Raw genomic sequence first — 25,256 nt, forward strand, 5'->3', positions numbered from 1 at the left:
AACCTCAGAAATAGAAATGGGTGGAGACACATCTACATATGATGAAGGAAAGAAAGGAGTATCCTAAAAAAATATAAGGTCTGTAGAGATAAACATTTTCTTAGTTGTCAAGCAGTACCACTTATATCCTTTCTATGTGTATGAGTATTCCAAACAAATACATTTAAAAGCCCAAGGGTACAATTTCTCCCTGGAGGTACCAAATACACGTGTAAAATAGACACACCCTAAAACACAAGGAGACAACATAAATAATTTGACCGATGGTAATAGGACCTGTATAGGAATTTTACCATTGATAACTAAGGAAGGTATTCTGTTAATAAGGAAACAAGCAATGAGGACAGTTTCACCCCAATGCAATTTTGGCACATGCATATGGAGAAGCATGGTATGAGCCACTTCTAGTAGATGGTGATGTTTATGTTTAGCAAAACTGTTGAATTTATGGAAAAGAGAAATACTTCATTGACTTTTTGTAATCATAGTACATGAACCTCTATTTATAATAGTGGAAGGTAGTAGAGTCCAATTATAATTAAACTACCTTTGTCCCAATTACACCCAAACTCTAACACTTAAAGATAAGTCCTAGTATAATTAAATAACCCAATATAAATAGAAGACTAACATGACTAAAACATCTTTAAACTAAAACTCTTCTATGAGACCTGCTTCTATAATAATTTTGGCTCTATAAGACTTCTTATGCTGCCTCACGTGATCATGGTGGGTTCCATATCTTATGAGTTTGGGCCCATCTTCCAACACTCTTGGATATGTGGACTGTTGTGGTCCTGGGTTAAGTACCTATGTCTTCCTCTCCTAACAGGCCGGTTTTTTGGATACTATTGGCTAGGTGCTTAACATTTGGTATTAGAGCAGGGGCTACGTCGCGAGTTCAATTCCCATCAGGCGCGGGTGATCCAGTGCCCGGATGCAATGTCGTAAGGGAGTATAAGAGCCTGACCCGGACCTCGTCACTATGTTATGCAGCCGTGGTCGTCAGCTCATGACGGTGGGTGTATTTTTGTGGTCCTGGGTTAAGTACCTATGTCTTCCACTCCTAACAGGCCGGTCTTTTGGGTAGCACTTGCTCTGATACCAAATGTTAAGCACCTAGCCAATACTACCCAAAAGACCGACCTGTTAAGAGCGGAAGACATAGGTACTTAACCCAGGACCACAACATGGACCTTCCTTGGTCTTATGGGTTTGGGATCATCTTCCAACATGCTTGGATTTGTGGGCCTTTATTGGTCGTGTGGGCTTGGGCATATCTTCCAACACTCCCCCTCAAACTGGGGGGTGAGAGAACATCATAAACTCCTAGCTTGCTGAAAATGATGTATAGGATCTTCTCGTAAAATCGGCAGTCCTCCATAATTTCCAATACTCCCCCCACGCTGGTGCTCTCTTCCATGAGGCCTGATGTGAATTTTAATTACATCGGCTTTTATACCTCGCAAGCGTATGAATCGTTCATGTAATCTAGCGGGAAGCAAGGGTCATATCCAAAGGGAGGACTAAATTTTGTGTATTCTTCAGTCAACTAGCCTAACCAAATATGATAAATTAATCTGAACTAAACACTAATTATATCCTAAATTATCAAGTAATAATCTAATTAACTACTTGCACAATAGGAAACGTCAACTCTGGATTTTATCGTGATTTGTGCCTCTCTCGACCACCACGTAACCACGAATCCGGATTCTCAATCCTTGCGTCTAGCTCTTCTCTGGTGCCTAGAGTTAATGACAGAGATCGGATTACAATAGAATGCAGAGAATCAATTTCCTATTGTGATGATGCTAAAATTATCAACTCTAGATTTTATCGTGATTCGTGCCTCTCTCGAGCGCCACGTAACCACGGATCCGATTTCTCAATCCTTGCGTCTAACCCATCTCGGGCGCACAGAGTGAAAGACAGAAATCAGATCAAAATACCAAAATCCAACCTAAATTACAATCCTACCCTAACTAGCTAATTTAATCAAATATCCGAAAAACAAATATTTGTTAAACATTAATTATCAAATCAAATTTAATAAACATTCAAAACCTAAGTTCAAACTATAGAAAAATTAAATTATAAAATGACGGATTACTTCCCTTCTCCTTCCTCTCGCTCTGGGAGAAAAGGCTCGTCCTCACGGCTGCAATTTCTAGAAATTGATGGCTACGGGATTGCAAGAGCGAGTGGCTGGATGTAGAGACGACGCAGGCGATGAAGGATAGAAACCCACGGATGAAGGTGGTGCGGCAGACGACGGAATGGAGCCGAAGTCTTCTGACCGGCCCTCTCGAGTCTCGGTCGGAGTCAAAATGGCTCCGAAAATGGTCAGAATTGGGTAATCGATGCCGGAGGATGGTCAGAATGCGGAATCGGTGCCGGAGGAGCCCTCTCGAGTCACCTCTTGGCCTAGCGAGTAGAAACTGGCAGTGTCGAATTCGCCGCGACGGAGACTCTCTCGAGCTCTCCTCGGGTTTGTTCTCGGTTGCCGGACGGCGGTGGACGACGGTGGTGCAGCGAACGACAGTTGCAAAATCCTCTCGAGTCTTCCCCTATTTCGGTCGACGGTCCCCCAGTTTTGGTCAACGGCCTCCCCTTTTTCAATACGATTTGCCCTAAAAAAATCACCTCACTTTCACTAATGGCATTTTGGTAAATATATCCTTCTCCACCAAAATTCTCCTGAAATTCCATAATTGAATTCATAAAAATCATTTCAGGAAGAAATAAACCCTAAAAGCAGTGAAATATAATTCAGGAGAGAAAAATATGCAATATAGACAGTGATTAATGCCAAATTCAATAAATGCACGTTTCATTTGAAAATCGATAAATAACCACCTATAACACAATTATAAGGGTTATTTTATTATAATTAACCTAGTTCTCATGTCAGAATCTGGCATCTATCAAGGCCCAGCTAGCATAAGATAAGTGAGAGTAAAATAACTCCAAGCCGTATGACATCGGTCCATACTCTAGTCATAAACTATATTGGATGTAGGGCACACTCCTTTCATTCTCAGGTAATGGCACTCCTTTCTTTCGTAGTTAGTGGATCTATACGCAATGCTCAAAAGTGTATTAAAACTCCTCCATCACTGTGTCCCTCCATAAGACAACGACTCTAAAGTGGTAGGAGTAATAAATGTCAATTAAGGGGGATAAAATATATATAGTAATAAGCTCCTCCATCGGGCACCGACTCTCACAAGTAGAAATGGGTGATAAATGCCTTTCATTCACAAGACGGCAATAAAAGACGTGATACATGATAAATGATTCATTCACAAGATGATATATATATATATATATCAATGGACTTAAAACACCCAACCATGATGGACATAAACTCCCAACCGAAGCAACACACAAAAGGTTGGCCCAAAGAGGTATATGAGAGTCAAATAAAGGATGGTAGGAGAAAGGTTGTCAAATAACCAATAGGTAATGGGTAAACAGGGAGATAGGATGCTGAGGCCACCACTTCTTCAATAATAATGTCTCATCCAAAGAGAAACAATAGTTGCAACAGAAATGAGTCCATGCCCATATAACACAAGTCAAAATAATAAAAATCCTTGTTAAAAGGACCCATGAAATAATTTGATGCAATATGTTGACCAAGGAATATGTTGTGAATATCTCAAAATAATAATCCAGCCGAAAAAGTATTGAGTGTTGCCGAGTCAAATAATAGATCAATATAGCTGAGTTGAGGCAAAAATATATGTAAAACTTGGGACCCTAACCCATATAACGAGGCAAAAAATTAAGTGAGCCAAGTTGGATTGGTTCGAGTTGACCCCGACATGAACATAACCAGTAAGTAGCCTCAGGTTGTTGGGTTAACTCGGCCCAGTCCGGGTTGGGCAGAACTAGCTTGGCCCGGATTTAATCAGTGCTTCCAAACTTAGGATGAAATATTAATTCGGTAATAGTGCTTCCTCCCCATGGTGCCAAACAAAACCAGAGATAGCGACGAGAAATAGAAGAGATAGCGACGGACATAAAAAATTCATGAAAATCAATCACGATTTGCTAATCAAGCTCCAACCGAGAAGATAGAGTAATTTATGGAGCAGAGCAATAAGACTTCTAGAATAAACTCATCCGAATAAAAATCAATCCAGATAAAATTCTTTTGGAAGCCCATGGGATCTGTATCTTGATATGGAAATGCCAGTGGCAATAGAAAAACAGAGATGATAACTCAGAGCTGGTGATTTACGAGTAGACCGGAGAACCATGTGAAGTCCAATGTCTCTGAAAACAATTTAAATTGGCAACAGTGGGTTGTCTTTCCTCGTTAGCAAAATAGAGTGGAATAGAATTGTGCTTCTGAACAAAGAGGGCTTTCTGAAAATAATTCAATCCAGAAGTGCCCTTTTAGAAAAATAAAAATTCCAACAGAGAGCTTTCTGAAATAAGAACCAGTACCGGAATAATAGAGCGAGAATAAAATCCAGAAATACGATCTTCCAGCTTGAAGGTAATTTACTGGACAAGATTGAAGGCTGCTGGAAATACGTTCTTCCTTCCATATGTAATGTTGGAGATAGCAATGCCAACTAGCAGAGAAATTAGAGTGGTGCAGCTTCAGAGACAAAGAGGGATCATCGCAGTCGGCAGTTATGAACCAGAAACACCCAAAATAGAATAGTAATATAGAGGTGAAAATCGTAAAGCAAATAACGGGTATAGGGACTAAAAAAGATAAATATGAACCTAAACTGTTAGAGATAATAGATCAGAAAAGGATCTCATTATCTTTGTGGGTTGACCGAGTCAACTCACAAAACCTACTTTGATACCATGTTGAATTTATGAAAAAAAAAATATTTCATTGACTTATCATAATCAGAGTACATGAACATCTATTTATAATAGAAGAAGGTAGTAGAGTCCAATTACAATTAAACTACCTTTGTCCCAATTACACCCAAACTCTAACACTTAAAGATAAGTCCTAACATAATTAAATAGCCCAATATAAATAGAAGACTAACATGACTGAAACACCTTTAAATGGAAACTCTTCTGTGAGGCCTACTTCCATAATAATTTTGGCTCTCTAAGATTTCTTATTGTGTAAGAGTTTTTATGCCACCTCATGTGATCATGGTAAGTCCCATATCTTATGGGATTGGGTCCATCTTCCAACACTCTTGGATATATGTGAGCCTTCCTTGGTCTTATGGGCTTGGGCCCATCTTCCAACACACTTGGATATGTGAGCCTTCCTTGATCATATGGGCTTGGGCCTATCTTCCAACAAAAACCATTTTACTATGGCATAAAAACACACAAAGAATAGTGTATAAAAACCATGAACTTGTCAAAATAGGTCAAAATTTGTATTCATAAACTCAAGACCAATATCATTATTGTTGAATTTATGGAAAAGAGAAATACTTCATTGAATTTTTTTTGTAATCATAGTACACGATTGCCTATTTATAATAGAAGAAAGTAGTAGAGTCCAATTACAATTAAACAACTCTTGTCCCAATTACACCCAAACTCTAACACTTAAAGATAAGTCCTAACATAATTAAATAGATCAACATAAATAGAAGACTAACATAACTAAAACACCTTTAAAATGAAACTCTTCTGTGAGAGCTCCTTCCATCATAATTTTTGCTTTATAAGACTTCTTATTATGAAAGTCATGTAAGCGGCTTTTATATATCCTCTTCAACACTCCCCCTCAAGCTAGAGTTTATAACTTCAACTTGCAATGAAAAGGATTCTTGGTCTTCAATTTTTTTTGCTACAAAAATTTCTTCTTAGAAGCAAGAAGCTTCATCTTTTGTTCTCCCCCTTTCTTGAATATTTTTGTCACATTAAAACTACCACAACATATGGAATAAAATACCTCTTTCTTGTACTTCTCCCCCTCAAGCTGGGAGGTAATGGTTGTGATCTCAACTTAAACCAAATAACATAGATGTAATAATAAGCTCCTCTGTCACGATGTCCAAGTATAAGTACGACACCAGGTACAAACTCTCAAAGGGTAGAAATGGGTGATAAAACATAAGTCGAAACCAAACTCAAAGGATTTCAAACAAATATAGTGATAACGATCACTAAAGTGGGTAATGCCCATCATTCACAAGAAGGCGATAAAAGTCCCACGGATAAAAAGTCTCAATGGACTTAAAACACCCGTATATATATATATATATATATATATATATATATGTATATATAAAGGTAAACAAAGCAAAGAAAACGCACAAGAGGTTGGCCCAAAGGGGTAAGTGAGAGTCAAATAAAGGATGGTAGGAGAAAGACTACCAAAGGGTAATGGGTAACGAGGAAGATAAGATGTTGAGGCCACCATGTGCTTTATTTTTCTATGAAATTCAAGTTCCGCATCAGACGAACCAATGCCGACAACGGTTAGCAAATAATGAACACAAGGCAAGCAACCGAGGAGTTTTTCTTCAGAAATAATGTCTCAATCAAAGAGACACAATAGTAGTAGGGGAAATGGGCCAATGCCCAAATAACATGTACCAAATGTGCAGTTGTATAACAGTAGATAACAGGTAAATAATGAAAGTCCTTAAAAGTAATAAGGACACATGAAATAGTCTTCAACGAGTTCGTCAGTAAATAAGGAAGTTGCACCAAATAGTATGTTGGAACAGAGTAATAATCCAAGATAATAATCTAGCCAGAGATAGAGAACCGAGTCAAACCGAGTAAGATATCATACCAATATAGCCAAGTCACGAAAAAAATAAGTATAAACCTTGTGACCCGGACCTGTATAACTGAGGCAGAAAAATATGTGGAACAAGTTGGGTTGACCCGGACCAGGTTCACTCGGTCTGAGTTGGTTCGAGTTAACTCAACATAACTGGTGCGACTCGATAGACCTGTGCTACTCGACAGAAGCTAGACGGTTAGCCCAATTCACTGGGTTGACCGGCAAGATTTGGTCTGGGTTGGGCTAGCGCTCAATTAAAACTAGTTTCCTAACCTAGGAAACATTTAATTTTGCTACAGTGTTCTTCTTCCCCACAACGCCGAATGGATCTCGGGACAGCAATGACGTCTAGAAACGGCACAAGATGGCGGGGATACTAGAAAATCAATCAGAGGAGCCAACATATTTCCGAAGATAGCCAGTACCAACAAAGCGGGAACAAGAACAAGAACAACAACAACAACAACAGTGTGTCTTCTTCCCCGTAGAGCTCTGGTTTTCGAATAGCGAGCCAAAGAACAGCAAGATCAAACTCCTGCTGTCGATGCCTTGGAAGACATTTAAAACACCGGAACAGTATTGTCTTCTCCGATAATGGCAATGGGAATCAATTAGTGAATAAAGAGGATTGCCGACGATGAACCAACGCTAGTTTAATATTTCCTAACTTAGGAAAAATTAAATTGATAGTCGTCTTTTTCCCCAACATCGAATAGAACAGAAGAGCAACTTCCAAAAATGGCAACCACGACAGAGACAGCCATGTGACTTCAGGAAAAAATTAGCAGCAACAATGTTTGAGCAGAGTGAAGAACCAACTTAGTCTACCATCTTCGCCAACTCGGAATGGATAGCTACGCAACAATAGTTAATGATGCTGAGATTGAGTTCGAGCAACAACAAGAATCGGGAAGATGCCAACAACAAAATAACAACAGAAGAACCGGCTGAACCAGAGAGCTACTTCAGAAGATGTCGACAGCCAGTAAGAGAAAATAACTCGGCGAAAACACTGTTCTTGGCGGAATAATAAAATGCCAAACCAGATGAAGATGTTAGGCAAATCAACTCAGAATAGAAATATTGACAATAGTAAGCTTGGGATGTAATGGAAAGGTCAACGAAGAACCATCTCAGTATGCGATATAGAAATAAATCAACAACTGAGAGATTATGATCAACAACTTCCGTCAGAGATGAAAAAGAAACTCCCAAAAATAGAATCGCGAGGCAGCAGTAAACAAAATAGAGAAGAAGAAGATTCTCAGAATAAAATTCCGTCAATATATAATATGCAATATTAAAAGCTCAGTATAGAGGTAAAAAAACAAAGCAAACAACAGGTATAGGGATTGAAAAGAGGAAAAAAAAAGATAGATATGTACCTAAACTGCTAGAGATCATCGATCACAAAAAGATCACATTAACTATGTGGATTGACCAAGTCAACTCACAGAACCTGCTCTGATATCATGTTGAATTTATGGAAAATAGAAATACTTCATTGACTTCTTTTTTTCTGTAATCAGAGTACATTAACTCCTATTTGTAATAGAGGAAAGTAGCAGAGTCTAATTACAATTAAACTACCCTTGCACAATTATACCCAAATTCTAATATTTAAAGATAAGCCCTAACATAATTAAATAACTCAACATAAATAGAAGACTAACATAACTAAAACACCTTTAAATTGAAACTCTTCAGTGAGAACTCATTCCATAATAATTTTGGCTATGTAAAACTTCTTATTATGAGAGTCATGTAAGAGGCTTTCATGTATTCTCTTCAACAATTACGAAGTATGTGAATAGAAGTATTAAACTAATTCTTTATTTTATTATAAAAAAATTATGAACACATCAAGTACTTCAGATTTCTACCATAAGAAATATACCCAAAGTATATCCACTGAAACCATAGATAAATGAAAGAAAGTACTTACAACCTAAAATACTAGGCTCGGGTCAAGGCCTCCACTTTCCTGAAATCAAAGGTTCCCTATTTTGTACCAGAGGAGATACACTGTTCCTATTAATATCCCTTAGCTGTGACATACTGAAAATGGTAACATATTTGGTGAGGGAATCATTGTAAAGCTTAAAAAGGCTATAGAGTGGATTGCGGTGGACTCCAATTTAAACGCATGGCTTTATTTTACACGACGGTGGTCCAAACTCGGGAAAGGGTATAGGATTTCTTAAACATAGTACGTGGTAGATATCTGCTCCTCTCCAATACCTTAGTATCTTATCATTTCCACCAACTCATTGAAAAGGATAAAGGTTCCAAGTCAACGTTGCACAGTTCAAGGATAAAGTCAAAAAGATTGCAAATAAATTTGTTAAAGAGAATATGATTCTTTTACTCTCTCAAGCAAGATTTTCTCCATGAAAATATTCTCTTCAACGTTGTGAATTCTGAAAGTTGGAAACACGAGTATGAAATATAAATTGAATTTTAACCTATGACGAGTGGTGGTTATGTAAAAGTCATATGGCCACTGTGACTCTTAATAGATTCAAGGATTCTCGCAATCTTTTTCTGGAGATGCCATTCAGCATTAGTTCTCAAAGGGCCTAATCTGTTTTAGTTAGAATCCCTCAAGGAGGAATTTGCAAGCCTTTTACATTATCTGAACTCAATAGAAGAGAAATAACTGACGCTAGATTAAAGCTTCCAATTTTTATGAATTATGCAACTCTTTTTATGGTTTGATTTGAATCTGGGCCTTTTTTTTTTTTTATCAAAGAAAATATTCTATGTACTATAAATAGATAGCTGCATCAATCTTCATCCTGAAATTCTATCAAGGTTGCTAAATAAAGCATGCCTAATTTGCATGTCAATAAATTAGTCCTCTAATCTCTCTAAACGCCACATAATTATGCTGTAGATAACTGGCGAGTTAATCCTAATTTTCAAAGGAATTTGAGGAACGACATGTCGGCATCGTCAGTGAAAGACGACATGCCTGGAGGACTATACAATTGAATTTGGTGGATTAAGAAACTAAGGAATTACTCTTTGAGGGCTTCCATGGCTAAAGAAGAGGAGGATAAAGAAGGTAAACAGATGCCTTTAACACTTTAATTACATTTCAGCAATTTGAACTGTTAATCACTGAAAGGTGGTGGAGATTTTTGCAATAGGTTTCTTCACTGGTTTCCTCATGTGTTTTGGAGGTTTGTTCTAAATTCTCTAACTTGGCATCTTACCTAAAGATGCTCTTCGTTAGCTTCTTCAAAATCACTCACTGGCGGGCAGCTTTCTGTATATTTTACCATGCATAATATTGAGCAAGTAGGCAAGAACAAGACCAAACTGACAGAGAAATCAAATGAACTGTTTTACTGTAATCCACCTACCAAAGAAACTTATGTTCTAAACTACATGCTTGTTTCCTTTTCTTAACTCTAGAACATAATTTATAGGAGTTGAACTCAGTTGAAAACAAAACATAAATCACACAGTCCACGGAGGTCTTGTTTTAGTCTCCTATATAAATTGCAGCTTATCTGCATATCATCTCACAACACAGAAGGATCAAAAAGTGTAGGCCATAACAGGCTGTAGAGGTATGATGGATGTCGGTTATGTCGAGTATCACATGTCATGAAGGGTAGGGGTAACGGGACAGAGGAAATGCCGACGGCTACGCCACGCCATTTATTAGTTTAAATCACTCAAGATTACCTATAAACAATGCAGACAGAAACTGAAACACCAAGTAGCAGTGCTGATTGATTTTGATACTAATTGTCCCATGAGGTCTAGGGTGCTGGATTAACAGAGCTGCTTCCTTGACTAACAGGCTATACCAAAAATTCTGTGCTGTACATTAAGTGGTCCCCCAAGACGAGTAATATTTTACTTGAAGAGAAACCAAATGGTATCAGGCGATCAGAGACAGAACCCGGTTCTTTTTCTTCATCTTCTCATTCATTTTCCAAGTCATCCATAGTTTTGGTCGGAGGACACTGACTTTGAATATACTAATGATTACTTGCTCGAGATTTGATGGAGTCTTTCACAATGACTGATGCAGCCATTGTTTTGAGGCCCTCAAAGTGTGGTCCCTCATTCTAGGGTTTGTAGAATTTTGTGTTGTCCTCTATGCCGCCATCGACTAACACTATTTCATGCTTGTTCTCACATCTTCGCTTGTTTTTTTTTTTTTTTTTTTTTTGGTAAGTTTTGATGATTGGAACTCTGAAATGGAATAGATAAAATTGTTATAATTGAAGACAAAAGTGTCTTTCAACAATGGAATGTGAGCAAAGGTGGAGGAGAAGATTTGGCTGATGAACATGATGGGTCTTAAGGTGTGGAACAGCTAACTCTTAGTTTTGCAATGGGTTTTATAAGTTTGAGATATGTGCCTTTGTAGTCTAATAGTCCTAACAAAGTGGTACTGAGACCAGATGGGTTCAGCTTGTTTGTGAGTAACCAATATATAGAATATTTCCAACTGTGGAATTTGGGTTCACTGTTAGTCAGAAGTTTGGCTTGGTTAAGATATTACAGGTGATTTACACATGAGTTGGAGTTTAGTCAAAATGGGATGGTCAAAAGGAAACTCCATGTTGAAGAACTTATGATTGAAGAAAGATATGAGAGCAAAAAAGGCGATTAAAATTAAAATTATCAATTATCAATTCAATGTCAATCGAGAGATTGATTGACATGAGGGGTCAAATTGAAGGAGATCCAGGGCAATTTCATTGCAGTCTCCAAATCAAAATACTGCTCACATTTGCATAGTAGTTTTTTTTCACCATCCTCTAAATGGTTTTTGGCTTCTGGTATAATTTTTTTATTCTGTCTAGTTTTACTTATCTTTCTTCTTCATATGAACTCATTGTCTACTTTCTGCTTTCTCTTTTTTCTTCGGTTCATGCAGAATCCGGTGTTTCACAAATCCTCAACATTTCCCAGAATTGACAACAGACATAAGGCAATGGTCTGATACTCTCCAATGATATTGGAAGCGTCCGGACAAACACACTAAGGCAAAAAGACTAGAAAGTGAAACTCCGAAGCATATCCAAAGTAACAAAAGTAAAATCTAACAAGGAATTTGACTCATGAACCAATCCAACTTGTTCAGGCTGGATAAGAAAGCCAAGCATTCGGTGAAGTCCAAATTGGAATGATAAACTAAGCGTTATATTCCAAATTTCTGAATGGGAGTAATCACTGACATAGAAACCTAGAGGTCAGCATCCTGTAGTACTTTCAGTTTGCATCAAAAACGAAATACCACAGATCATCTGAAGTTCTTGATAGATTGATGGCTTGGCAAATTTCCTGTAATTATTAGCCGTCTCCTTGTCTTAAAATTTAGTGAAAGTATTGATATTTGAAACAAGTCATTCGGTACAAACGGACTGTTTTTTCAAGAAGAAAGAACATGAAGGTAATATTAATTATAAAGGTCACATTTTGCTAATAAAAAAGATAATTCATTTAAGTGATTCAAACCTCATGAACCCTTAGGCAGTACGGGAAAAGAAACAAATCAAAACCGTTTTGGTTCTAGTCCTGTCGAATGAGAGGAAAACCCAAAAGAAACACAGGAAACAGAAGGAAGAAAGAAATCGGACCCTTTTTAGGTTTCATGCTACAGCAGCCTTTGCAGCTTCTCTTTCCATCAGTGTAGACTGATAGACCAGAATCAAGAATTAGAGATTATTACAACACTCCATTGAAGAAAGAGAAAGGGCCTTGGAGTCAGGTGTTATCGTTATTCCTGTCCATGAGATTGAACCTGACTGGATTCTGAGAGTTAGTAGCCTTACTGTGGTTTGCTTTGTCTCCCTCCAATTCCCTGTACTTGCTCAAATACCTCTTTAACGGCTCCACATAGTCATCGAACCCGAAGATGCCGAGGGCCCAACAGATGTCGTCTCCATTGACGGTCTTGCGCTTCTCCTTGTGACACTTGTTGGACGCCTCGCCAGTGACAAAAGCAATGAACTCAGACACGCACTCTTGCATGGTCTCCTTGGCCTCTTTGGAGATCTTGGCGTTCGGCGGCAGGATCTGCTTCATGAGCCGGCCTACGTTGGCGATAGGCAGCAGCCGGTCCTGCTCCTTGATCCAGCCCGCCTCCCCCGAAACGGCACCCACAGCGTTGTTGCGGTTGTTCTCCGAGTAGGAATCCGGCGAACTGCTGTTGCTGCGTCCAACAATATTGTCAACCATCTCCAGAAAGAAATTTTATTTCGATTGATTGATTCTCCTCGTTTCCCCTCTTCTTTCAGCTCCCTTCCTACTTATATCTTCCGAGAGAGAGCTACAACTCCCGCTTGTGGGACAATTTCGAGGAAGAAAGGGCCAAAATACTAATTATAATAGTAGTAGTAATAATAACAATAAAAAACAAAGAAAAAAGGCAAGAAGGGAGTTAAAGACTTAAGAGGGTAATTAGTGAACAGCTGCAACTAGGGCATGACTCAGAAGTGGTAATCCGTCGATCGGAATTTGCGAATGGCCTACCGTGTTACTGTTTCCTTTTTGGAAAACGGGACCCATCTACAGCAAATCAGCAGATCCGCCATTGCTGGCCTCGCCCGCATGTTAGGTCACCCCGAGGGGATTGCAAGTGCAAGTACACCCAAGAAATGCACTTTGGGAGATGCACTGAGCCCACCACTATTAAGTACTTGTTTATAGCCTTTTCCTTTCCAAGTGAATTTCTTTCCCAGTATAAGCAAGAAAACTACCGAAAGCGAAAACTGGAAACTGTTCCCATCTCTGTATCAAACAGTAGAAGCAACACCAACCGTGACTATGAGATTAAACTAACAGTAGATTCATACACGTGTGCATGTGAAGTTGTGACAATACAAGTTCAGAAAAGCCACCTGAAACGACTAAAGGGAAGTGTCCTGTGGTTCCGGGGGGGTTACGGTTAGTTCGGAAGTGGCATCGCAGATTGATGCGGAAATGCTTCAGGGAAGGAAGAAGATGGAACCCAACAATTGGGGGAGAAGACTTTTGAGTTCATGTAATTGTGTAAGAGCTAGTTAAAGCGTGAAAGAGAGAGATTTGTTAGGTTTTGAAATACCTAAAATTGGTCGGAATCCCCGGAACCACATATTCCTAGACCATTTTTTAAACAAAGGGAAGAGAGACGCTTGCTCCAAAATCTACGAATGGCTGTGAATACGACAACATCTATCTTCCTGTAGCTAGCTCAACATGATTTAACCATTAAACCCGCTCTTTCAGTCAATCCCAACTCCCAACTGAAGTGTGACAAGATTTGGACTGTGGAGTCTCCTTAGTATTTTAATTTCACAAAAAAAATTGATTTCCAATGACATGCCATTATTGTAATATATGAATTTTTTGGAGAAGAATTAATGCTACTAGAAATACATTTCTGTTCTCCAAGAAAGCTCAACTATAAAGATACAGACACACAGACACCCAAGTCTAGAAGCTGGATTTAAGGTCTCTCTAAGTCTTTTACAAGATTGCTACTCATTAGACTATCCTATAAAATAGTTTTTAAGTATATTAAAATTTTAAAAAGCTAAAACCAACATCAACTATGGATGCATAGGAAAATAAAAGAATGTTTACTAGAAGCGGATGAAAGTCAAGTTATTAGAGGTCATTAAGTTTTATACATACAAAAAATGAACCCTCCCAATTGTAGTTGGTGAAAGTGATTTCTAATTTGAGCAATCATACTTGTCGTAGATCGGTTCGTTTACTCAAAAACATTCCTGCTACCCTTTTTACAAGCTCCTCTCTGCAAGCAAAAAATGATGTTTTTCTAAATCATTTGATCAAAAAGTGATTGAACTGCCAAAGACACAATTATTTTATAGTTCATAAAAGGTAGAAGGGTATTTTTAAAATCAACACAATTAGAGACTCAATTCAATAAATTGTGTGAAATTAACAAACTTATGAGACATTGAAGAAGCAGCTGGTACTAGAGAGATCATGATAGCGTTCACTATTTTAGAGAGCTTTTCTCAACTCCATGGAGGACGGTTGTCAGTATTAAGATACGAAATATTTTTAAGTAAAGTTTTTGAGATTGCTACTATGGCAGTGACTCTAATTTTCTCTTAATCAATCAGTTAATTTTTTAGACTTCTTGATCATTTTCTGCCTGGAAAAGCTTGTTCTTCATTTGGAAAGAGGGAGAACACAATTCATTACAAATTCCATATCATATTGTTTGGTGGGAATCATATTGTTTAAGACATCTCCGATTTCGAATTTGCCGATATGATACATAATGCATATCATATGGTAATTCTTAGTTTTATTGTTTTAACTCATACTAATTTAACTATTCCTTTGGCATTTAAGTGTTATGATAATCAACAAAATACCAAGACACCACTTATAAGGGATACTTTGACTAGCTTGGTTGCTCCTCCCAAACACAAGGGGTAAGAATATAACCTATTTACACGGAGAGATGATTTTTGTTTCTGCCCCCCTTAGAATTGGTGGAGAGCAATCCTTATCATTGGTTAAAACCAGTTTAGACCAAGAAGATGGCTTTAGGTTAGGGAAAGCAAAGAAACTTGCAACAAGTAAAGTCTTACGAAAGTATGGTATCGTGACTTACTTAGAAACTTGATGTTATTAAAGTCTGGGTTAAATTATCAGAATTAGATTAATTTTATTTAATTTACAGCCTTAGACTCGCCCTAATGGTGGCAGTGTCTGAGTTGTGTTGGGTTTCCAGCATTGGTTGGTGGGAAACGTGCAAACCACCAATAACGTGACAAGTACAGCATAGGAGGCGAGGAGGAAATTCCCGCCCGGAATCCTGAACCAGGGTTTTGTAAAGGTATCGAAGAAAGTGGACAGATGTCAGGGGCTCAAAGCCAGGTATAGTGACGCGAAAGCCGAGAAGAGAACCGTACAAATTGAAGTCTTTTGAGGATTCAACCTAAGATTTGTTTAGCTTAAACTAACAGCCGACACATGACCCAAGACCCACCATTACTGGAAACTCTTCCATCTGCTTTTCTCGTCTCTCTGCTTTTCTTTAGTTATTATATCGCTTCCGGCAGCATCTATGCGATCCTACGCAAAGCAGGTTTTACCCATTATAGCAATGTAGCATCTCTTTCTCTTGGTTCCTTTGACGGCCTCCGTCGGCTTCCTGGGAAAACGAAGGAATTCCTTCATTCCTGCCCTCCCCGTTGATTTTAGGAGAGAGCTATTCTCTTCGTCGCCATTCTAGCTAGTTTTTTTTCGTCCCCTATTCTTGTAATAACTTTGCTCCTTTCCAGTACGAAGCTTTTTTCCTGAAAAAAATGAAGGCTGCTAACAAATATAGAGCACGCAAGTGAACGTAAATAGTGGCGTCTTTCCATGTCTGAGAGTTTATGAAAGAGCCGTCATCACAGAAGAGCTCTTCGAATAGGATTAAATGGTAAAAGCAGGAAAATAAAAGTAGATACAAGAAAATCTAAATGCAGCTCAAAGTGCCTTTTTAAGACTTTAATTAAGCCTTGGTATTGATCAAAATTAAGCTTAAGCCTCAAATTATCAAAATTGATATTGAATAACATGTTGCTGACTCCCGTCTGTCAAAAGTGAAGTGGAAAAATGAATAAATATTTTGCTCAGCCTTTGATAGTTAGCTTCATGTTCAGATTATCCACTGCCGTTCTCTTTGCCTCCAGAGAAATCGTACAGTCAAGGAGCTTATAGAGCATTCCCTTGCCTTTAGGAGCTTCCAAAGGGTACTTCCAACTGATATCTACTCATTGTAGGCTTTTACCATACGAGGAAAAGAGAGAAAGAGACTCATGGTGGCTGGTCTTCCATCACCCATTTTAATGAAAAGAGAGAAAGAGACTCATGCTAGCTTCATGAGAAGGGCTGGGCCTGACATAGCTCTCATAGGACTATAGGGTGCATTATCTAGTGCCTTGCGAGGCTTGATTCCGGACATTCCATTATTTATTGCACTTGAAATTTGACTGACTTTACAATGGATAAAAGAAGACAAATCAACTCAATGCTCAAAATATTTTTTTTTTTACATCTTTCATATAATTATTTGATAATTTATTCTTCTTATTCCATTTGATCAAACAAAAGGTTACAATGTAGACCAAGTAATTAATTCCTCTTCTAAACAACTTCTTCTTAGCATTCTGCTCTGGAAGATTTCTGGCATCTTCTGATATACTTATTTACAAGTGAGCACATGTGACAGCAAGTTTTAATTTTTTTTTTCTTGTTTGCTCATTATTTTTTAGAGAGCTTCTATTCCCCGTGGCTTGATTGATGCTAGAGTTTTCACCAACCCAAAAAACAGGAAAAAAAAACCTGTATAAAATCAGTAATACTGATTATTTTTCTTTCTAAACAGCGACAAATCACAACTGTGGAGGAGATTATCAGATAACTATGGCAATTCTATGAGAACATATATCAATTAGGTGGTCTGATGAATCTCCCCAGCTTCTTCTTCTTCTCAAACACATGAGTTGATGAATTTCTTCATCTACTTCTTCTATAGCATAATCCACACTTCTATGCCTCCCCATAATTCTATGTTCTTCCCTTTGGATAGCAGTAGTGCAAACTCATCACTTACCACCAGGCCTCAGTATATGGGCTCTCCATAACCAAATCCAGCTCATAAAGTATTAGCCAGAACCAAGCTGAGACGTAGAAATTGCCATTACAATTTGTTGGCAAGCCTTTGTTAACCTCCAACCAGTCTATGGCTGACTGCACATACTCATCTGTTGTGCTCTCTATAGTTTCATTCACTTTCTCCACAGAAGAAGAGAAAGGCTTCTTCTCCTAGTCCAATAGCTTCATAGTGACCCATACTGTAATTACTGCACTCCCTGTACACCCTTGTGGCACAATTTGAGATGTCTTAGAACATATGTCTATTGGTCTCAAAATTCATATTAAAATAATTTTGGTGATAACAAACACTCAAGTTATTAAAAATGTGCATTATATTGTGTAGTAAAAAAACCCTCAAAGGAACTTTTCAAGTAGTTTATTCGTTCGACCAGCCATGGTCTATCCCATCGGTCTATACAAAACGGCAACCAAAAGATCAAGCAAGAAAAGATACCATCCAATCATCTCAGGAGCACCATTTGACCAAACAAGATAAAGGAAGAATCATTTTCCAAACAGCCAGCCAAAAAAGGCAAGAATAGTAAAATGGGAAAAAGGAAATGACTATATAGGAAAAACTCAACTACTTCAGCTAGAGAATTAAAAAATTGAAGAGCCAAGTCAAAGGACTCGAGCCTATGGATAGAAGTTAAACTCATTAGTAGCAAAGATATCTATGAAATGGAAAGATAAAACAAAATCAAGCATATGGTGAAATGGGAAGAAAACAAGTCGACCTTATGGAAAGAGTCAACCCCTTGTCATAGAAAAAGATAAACAACATCAAGAAACAAAAAATTTTGAAGGTGAAATGAAGTCAAACCTGTTAACACCTACATGTGTAGGGGTGACATGACTAGTAAAAAAAGAATAAAAAAGAGGATTTTCTCATTCCCTTTAGTTTCTTTCCTAGTTCTAGTTTTTTTTGGTATTCTAACCTCTCTTACCATACATTTTGATATAGTAAATATACCGTTGGAAAGATATTTGAGTCAAGTTTAAAACTCAAAAAGAATTTTTGGAATCATATTTTTCTAGAAAGAGAAATAGACATCTAAATTAGCAAAGGTCAAGCATAGAAAATGTTTCATGTAGCAAAAGAAAGCCTCAACTTTTTGAATGGTTTTAACCAACATGATTGAGAATTTATATTAAGAATTATATCTCAAATGAAATCTATGTGAATCTACTTTCTGTCTCAATAAACCACTTCTTAATCTGATTTTTTTAGAGAGAGATATCCACATTGGAAGAATCAAATGCCATACTTGTTTGCTATTGGATGAAAAATTTTAAGTCAGATTTTTTGCTTCACTTTTTGAGTTGCTAATGTTGATTAAGTTTCCTATTTTTTCCAATCAATATTTTAGAAACTTGGGTATCTTTCCTTCTTTCTTTGATCTCACATCACAATTGTTGGAAGATAGGGCACAAGCCCACACGACCAAGGAAGGCCCACAAGTTGGGCCCAAGCACATAAGAAGTAGGACCCACCATGATTACCACAAGCTGACATCCTTATCACATTAGTTGGAAAATCAAGGATTATCAAAGGCATCTTTATCATATGGTTACATCCTAGAAGAGTTTTAGTTTTAGTTATGTTTGTCTTTTATCTATATTGAGTTATTTAATTATGCTAGGACTTATCTTTCAGTGTTAGAGTTTGGGTGTAATTGGGACAAAGGTAGTTTAATTGTAATTGGACTCTACTACCTTCCTCTATTATAAATGGAGGTTCATGTACTCTGATTATAATAAGTTAATGAAGTCAATGAAATATTTCTCTTTTCTATAAATTCAACATGGTATCAGTGCAGGTTCTATGAGTTGACTTGGTCAACTCACATAGATAATGAGATCCTTTTCTCTAAACCCTAAACCCCAAGTCTAGGTTCGTAGTTTTTTTTTCAATACCTACACCTGTAGTTTGTTTTGCATTTTTTTACCTCTATAATGAGATTTTATATTTCAAATTATATATTGACGGAAAGATATTGTAGTCTACTTTCCAAGGAAAAATTATTTTTTCCAATCGGAGTTATCTACAGAGAGATATCTATATTTGAATGAGCAAAGGTCAGATTGAAAAAAAGGTTCAGATTCCGAGGTATTTTATGCTATCAAGAACTAGACTTTATATGGAGAAATATATATATAAAAAGAAATATCTATAAGTATATTCTTTTAACTATTCAACCAATTTTTTATCTGAGTTATCTACAAAGATAAATCGATATTGGAAGTAACAAAGGTCAGATTGAAATAGAGGTTTGAGCAGCAGCATAAAGCTTCAACTTCTGAGGTATTTTTTGCTATCAAGAAAGAAACTTTATAAGGAGAATTATATATAAAAAGAAAGATATGTAAGTCTATTTTCTTACCTATTTGACCAATTCTCGGTATAATATTTTTATAAGGAGATATCGATCTTGGAAGAGTCAATGGTCATTCTGGAAAGAAAGGGAGAAACAATACTTAGTTCGGCCAGATGATAGAGACCGAAATCTATCAGATTATTTATCTTCTGATAATTTTATTCTATGAGGAGAAGTTATAATTGGATAAAGGGTATTTAAGTCTAGTTTTAGATGAAGAAAATTTCATGTGAATCTGATCTATATTTAAAGATATATTCGCATTGGAAGAATCAAAGCTTGTGCTACTATTCTATTGCACTGAAAATCTGAATTTAAGCCCATTGTTTTGCGTCACTTTTTGAGTTGATAAATCGAGAAAATATCTCACTTCTCCCTGTTTTGAGGGCTTATTTACTACATCTATGTTATTTTGGCTTATTGTTGCATCTATGATATTTGGTTCAAGCTGGGATCACTGCCATCACCTCCCAGCTTGAGGAGGAGAAGCAGAAGAAGTACAATAAATAGGTATTTTATTCAATATATTGTGGATAAGTTTTATGTGACCAAAATATTCAAGAAAGGGGGAGCACAAAAGATGAAACTTATGCATCTAAACAAATATTTATATCGGATTATGATTATTTCATGAGTCCTTCTACAAGGTTTATTATTTTGGTTCGTGTTATATGTGTTGGAAGATGGGCATGTTACATTACAGCTATTGCTATTATGTCTCTTAGGATGAGACATTATTATTGAAGAAGAGGTGGCCTCAATATTTTCTTCATTGAGCTAAATATTTTCGTGCTTGTTCATTTAAATATTCTTTGAATACTTTGATTTCAATTTTTTGAACATGTGCTAAAAAAATTTAAAATCATATTTGATTTAGCCATTGCATTTTGAGTAGTTATGTAATTGATACACATTTGAAATTAATTTTGTGACCTCTTCTATTTTCAAAATTTTACAATACATGCTTGTATGTTGGTTTATTGGGGCATTTGAAATGACTTTACTAAGTATTGAAATTAGGGGATAACATGTCAAATTCAAGTATTTACATCCATATGCTTTGTCATTTATTAGTGATACTTGGTGGTGCATAGTGAACTAGTGCTAAGTTGCTGCAAATGGTGGACATGATTTTGTGAGTGACTAGCTTCATGAGGATGTCTGCAACTTTTCCTTATGAGGAGATATGTCTGAGGGATAATATGTTGGCTTGAAATTTTTCTCTTATAAAGTGGTAATCCACCTCAATGTGTTTTTTTCTTTCATGAAAAACTCGATTTGAAGTGATATGAATTTCTACTTGATTATCGTGATATAGATCCATAGAGGTTGCTTTATAGAATCCCAGTTCAGTGAGAAGAGACCTAATCCATAGAAGCTCACTAACGGCGTGTGCCATGGTCCTGTATTCTGCTTCTGCACTAGACCTTGCAATCACATTTTTCTTCTTGCATCTCCATGTAAACAAGTTTCTTCCAACCATTGTATAGTACCTTGAAGTAGACTTTCTATCATCCAGGGATCCGACCCAATTTGCATCCGAGAACCATTCTATGTTGAAGTGACCATGGTTCTTATAGAGAAGCCCTCTTCTTGGAGCTCCTTTCAAATATTGCAATATTCTTTCCAATGTTTGTCAACGAGTTAGTTATGGCTTGTGCATGTATTAACTTACCACCCCTACTGCATATGAGATATTCAGTCTTGTTATACAAAGATAAATAAGTTTCCCCACAAGTCTCTAATATTTTTCGATATCACATCTTCTCAAAAGCATGTAGATAATTTAGTATTTGAATCCATTGGGGTATCTGCTAGTTTACACCCCATCATTCACGTCTCCTCTAGTAGATCAAGGACATGCTTCCTATGAGATAGTATAATACCATGCTCGAATTGTAACACCTCAATACCCAGAAAGTATTTAATTAGTTCAAGATCTTTTGTCCTAAACTCTTCAAATATCTTCTCTTTGGTTTTCTAAATGCCATCAAAATCACTGCCGGTTAGGACAATAACATCAACATAGACTGCCAGAAGTACTTTCCCTTTGAAAGTGTCTTTAATAAACATGGAGTAATCTACTGAACATCGGTGAAATCCAACCCATATCAGTGCTTGGATAAATTTATCAAACCATGCATGAGGAAATTACTTTAGACCATATAGAGATTTCCTCAATTGACATACCGACTCCCCCTCAACCACAAATCCATGTGGTTGTTGCATATAAATTTCTTCTTAATATCACCATTGAGGAAAACGTTTTTCACATCAAGTTGATAAAACACCCAGGAAGAATTAGCAACAAGGGATAATAATATATGTCCCGAGTTCAATTTAGCCATTGGAGAGAATGTTTATTCATAATCTATCCCATAGCATTGAGTATAGCCTTTGGCAACAAGGCGTGCCTTAAGGCCAGCAACTGATCCATCTGGATTTTGTTTAACTGTATATAGCCACTTAAAGCATATGGGTTTCTTGCCTGAAGGAAGAGGAACTAGAGCCCATGTTAGATTCTCACATAGTGCTTGCATTTCTTCTTCCTTTGCCGCCTTCCATCCCGGATGCCTCAGAGCCTCCTGATAGGACTATGGTAGAGATAGAGGTACGAAATTGACAACATGAAGAAGACAAACTATTGAATTTAGGACCCCATGATTGAAACCTTGAGCAAGATGAGAGAGAGAGCTCGGGTAGAGAGGAGAGTAGAGAAAAGAGAGAAAAAGAGTTTAGGCTAGAGAGAGATTCTTGACGAGTTGAGAAGTGGAGAGCTTGATTGAACCCTTCAACCAAGACTCCTATTTATACTATTTCAATTACATATTAAGAGATAAGATAACATCCCTAATATCTCTAATTACATCAAGCATGATTATCCAAATCTACACAAATCAAGGGAAGATAAATCGATTCAATTATTCAAGGACGATTGCCAAATCTTCCAAATCATGTGATAAGGATTCCAACTAGTCTGATGACTCATCATGCCACCTCATGTGATCATGGTGGGTCCCACCTTGTAAATTTTCCCTCAACTTGGGGGTGAGAAAACATCGTAAATGTTCAGGTTGCTAAAAATGGTGGACAAGATCTAATGAGTGCATGATTGGGTGAGAATGTCCTTAAGTTGCCCTTGTGAGGAGATATGTTTAATAGATAATATGTCGGCTTGGAATTTTTCTCGTATGAAATGGAAATCTAGCTCAATGGGCTTTGTTTTCTCATGGAAGACCAGATTTGAGGTGATATGTATTTCCCCCCTGATTATGGCAATGTAGATTCATAGGGTCTTCTTTATAGAATCCCAGTTCAGTGAGAAGGGATTTGATCCATAGAAGCTCACTAATTGTGTGTGACATGACCCTGTATTATGCTTCTACACTAGACCTTGCAACTACATTCTGCTTCTTGCTCCTCCATGTAACCAAGTTTCCCCCAACCATTGTACAGTATCCCGAAGTAGATTTTCTATCATTCGGGGATCCGACCTAGTCTTCACCTGAGAACCCTTCTATATTGAAGTGACCATGGTTCTTATAGAGAAGCCCTCTTCCTAGAGCTCCTTTCAAATATCACAATATTCTTTCTAGTGCTTGCCAGTGAGTAAGTTGTGGTTTTTGCATGTATTGACTCACCACACTTACCGTATATGATATATCTGGCCTTGATACATAGAGATAAATGCGTTTCCCTACAAGTCTTTGATATTTTTTGATACCCACATCTTCTCCAGTGCCTTCAGATACTTTTGTATTGGAATCCATAGGGGTTTCTGTTAGTCTACATCCCATCATTCCTATCTCCTCCTGTAGATCAATGACATACTTTCTTTGAGATAGTATAATCCCATGTTTGGACTATAGTACTTCAATACCCAAAAAATATTTAAGTAGTCCAAGATCTTTGTCTTGAATTCTTCACATATACTTTCTTTAAGGCAATTGGTCGAGTATCATATTGTAGTCCAAAAGGAATAGGAGAAGATGGACTTACCTCGATGGGATACGCAAACTCCATAGGTGTCGTGTCAGGCAAGGCGTCAAGGGGTTGAATAGTTTCTGTATCACTGGGCACAACCGGTTTAGGAGAAGCTAGTACAGAAGAGAGACCTAGAGGACCATTGTCAGAGTAGTATGAAGAGTCTTCAAAAAAAGTTACATCCCTAGACACAAGTATAACCCTTCTATATGCGAGAGTATCCTAAGAAGATACATATGATAGATTTTGGATCAAGTTTACTATGTTGTGAGGAGGTAATATGAAAAAAGCATGTACAATCGAAGACTTTTAAGGGAAGCAAAAAGGGATCACCATGTGGAAACAATAAGGAATATGGGGATTTATGACTGAGAATGAAAGAGGGTAGCCTATTTATAAGAAAGCATGTAGTAAGGATGGCATGTGGCCAATAAAAGTATGGGAATTTCATGGTATACAATAAGCTACGAGCTACCTCAAGAATAGGGGTGGCATCGAATCTATCCGAACCTGAACCTACCTATGTTTGAGCCGAGCTTGATTTATAAATTTTGAACTCGACCTCGAGCTGAGCCTAGCCTCTAGCCTAAAATTGTAATCAAGCTCAAGCCCAATAATTTTAGTCAAGTTCGAGCTCGAGCTTCAACCGAGTTCTAGCTCCAACCAACATTTAAAAGTTTGCATAAAATACAAGTCAAATAAATTGTATATAAAATTATGCACACATTTTACATAAAATTGGACATAAACTCTGTATATTAACCATGCATAAAATTATCTATACACTATGCATTAAATTATTCATAAAAGCTGCATAATTAAGCAAAAACTTTATTCAATAATCAAACACAAAAACATTCCTTTGAAAAGCAAAGCTAGTTTTGTCCATTTTTACTCAATCAGATCATTCTGATTCAAGGACAAGAAAACAAGATCATCGAGATAGAGAAAAAGTTTAAGAGAAATGGTTTTGGATGACTTAATCATATACCCATTTTCGTTTTTTCTTTAGAGCATGAATTCATACAGCAGTAGTTCTAAAATGCTACTAATTTGTTCTTCTGAAAAACTTGAGTGGAGTTAGCAATAAGAGAGTACCTCAAACAAATTGAGTCTCTTCAAGAGCCATGAGGACGAGACAGCTAGAGTTCAAGAAATAGTTTTTTTTCATGTGCAAAATCACACAATCGAAGGTCGCACGTGCGAAGTTACATGATGTCTTCGTGGGCGCAGGGGAAAAATTATTTCTCCCCCAACTTAGGTCTTTGGTTTTCCACCAAGATGATGCGGGGGAGGGGGGGGGGGGGGGGGGGGGGGTATGGGGGTCTAGTGGCGCCGATGAGGAGCTGTCATTGGGGCTGATGGTGGCGGTGGTGACAGCAAAGGTAGTGGCTACTGAGACGGCATGGGGGTAAGGGAGTTTGCAACGAAAGCGGTCGGCAAGAAGTTGTCGACGACGATTGAGGCAGCCACAATAGTGGATGGGAAGGGCTTGGTGGTGATAAGGATTGGCA

The 25,256-nt window shown here is 37.5% G+C and overlaps 1 protein-coding gene across 1 annotated transcript; it reads right to left on the bottom strand.

The window, feature by feature from the left end:
* Window positions 1–12,331: 12,331 nt before the first annotated feature.
* Window positions 12,332–12,970, bottom strand: LOC137960277 (nuclear transcription factor Y subunit B-1-like). Its single transcript, XM_068807844.1, has one exon. The coding sequence runs from the start codon at window positions 12,947–12,949 to the stop codon at window positions 12,476–12,478; it is 474 nt and encodes a 157-aa protein (XP_068663945.1). The 5' UTR covers window positions 12,950–12,970; the 3' UTR covers window positions 12,332–12,475.
* Between the last annotated feature and the right edge of the window lie 12,286 nt (window positions 12,971–25,256).

This window comes from Aristolochia californica, unplaced genomic scaffold (genome assembly GCF_029961685.1).
Source record: "Aristolochia californica isolate CCGP_79_NKW_82.1479 unplaced genomic scaffold, dmAriCali1.0.hap1 SCAF_3, whole genome shotgun sequence".
Taxonomy (NCBI): domain Eukaryota; kingdom Viridiplantae; phylum Streptophyta; class Magnoliopsida; order Piperales; family Aristolochiaceae; genus Aristolochia; species Aristolochia californica.

Coding starts and splice junctions, on each gene's coding strand:
- LOC137960277 (XM_068807844.1), bottom strand. CDS start 12,949: ATGGTTGACAATATTGTTGGACGCAGCAACAGCAGTTCGCCGGATTCC.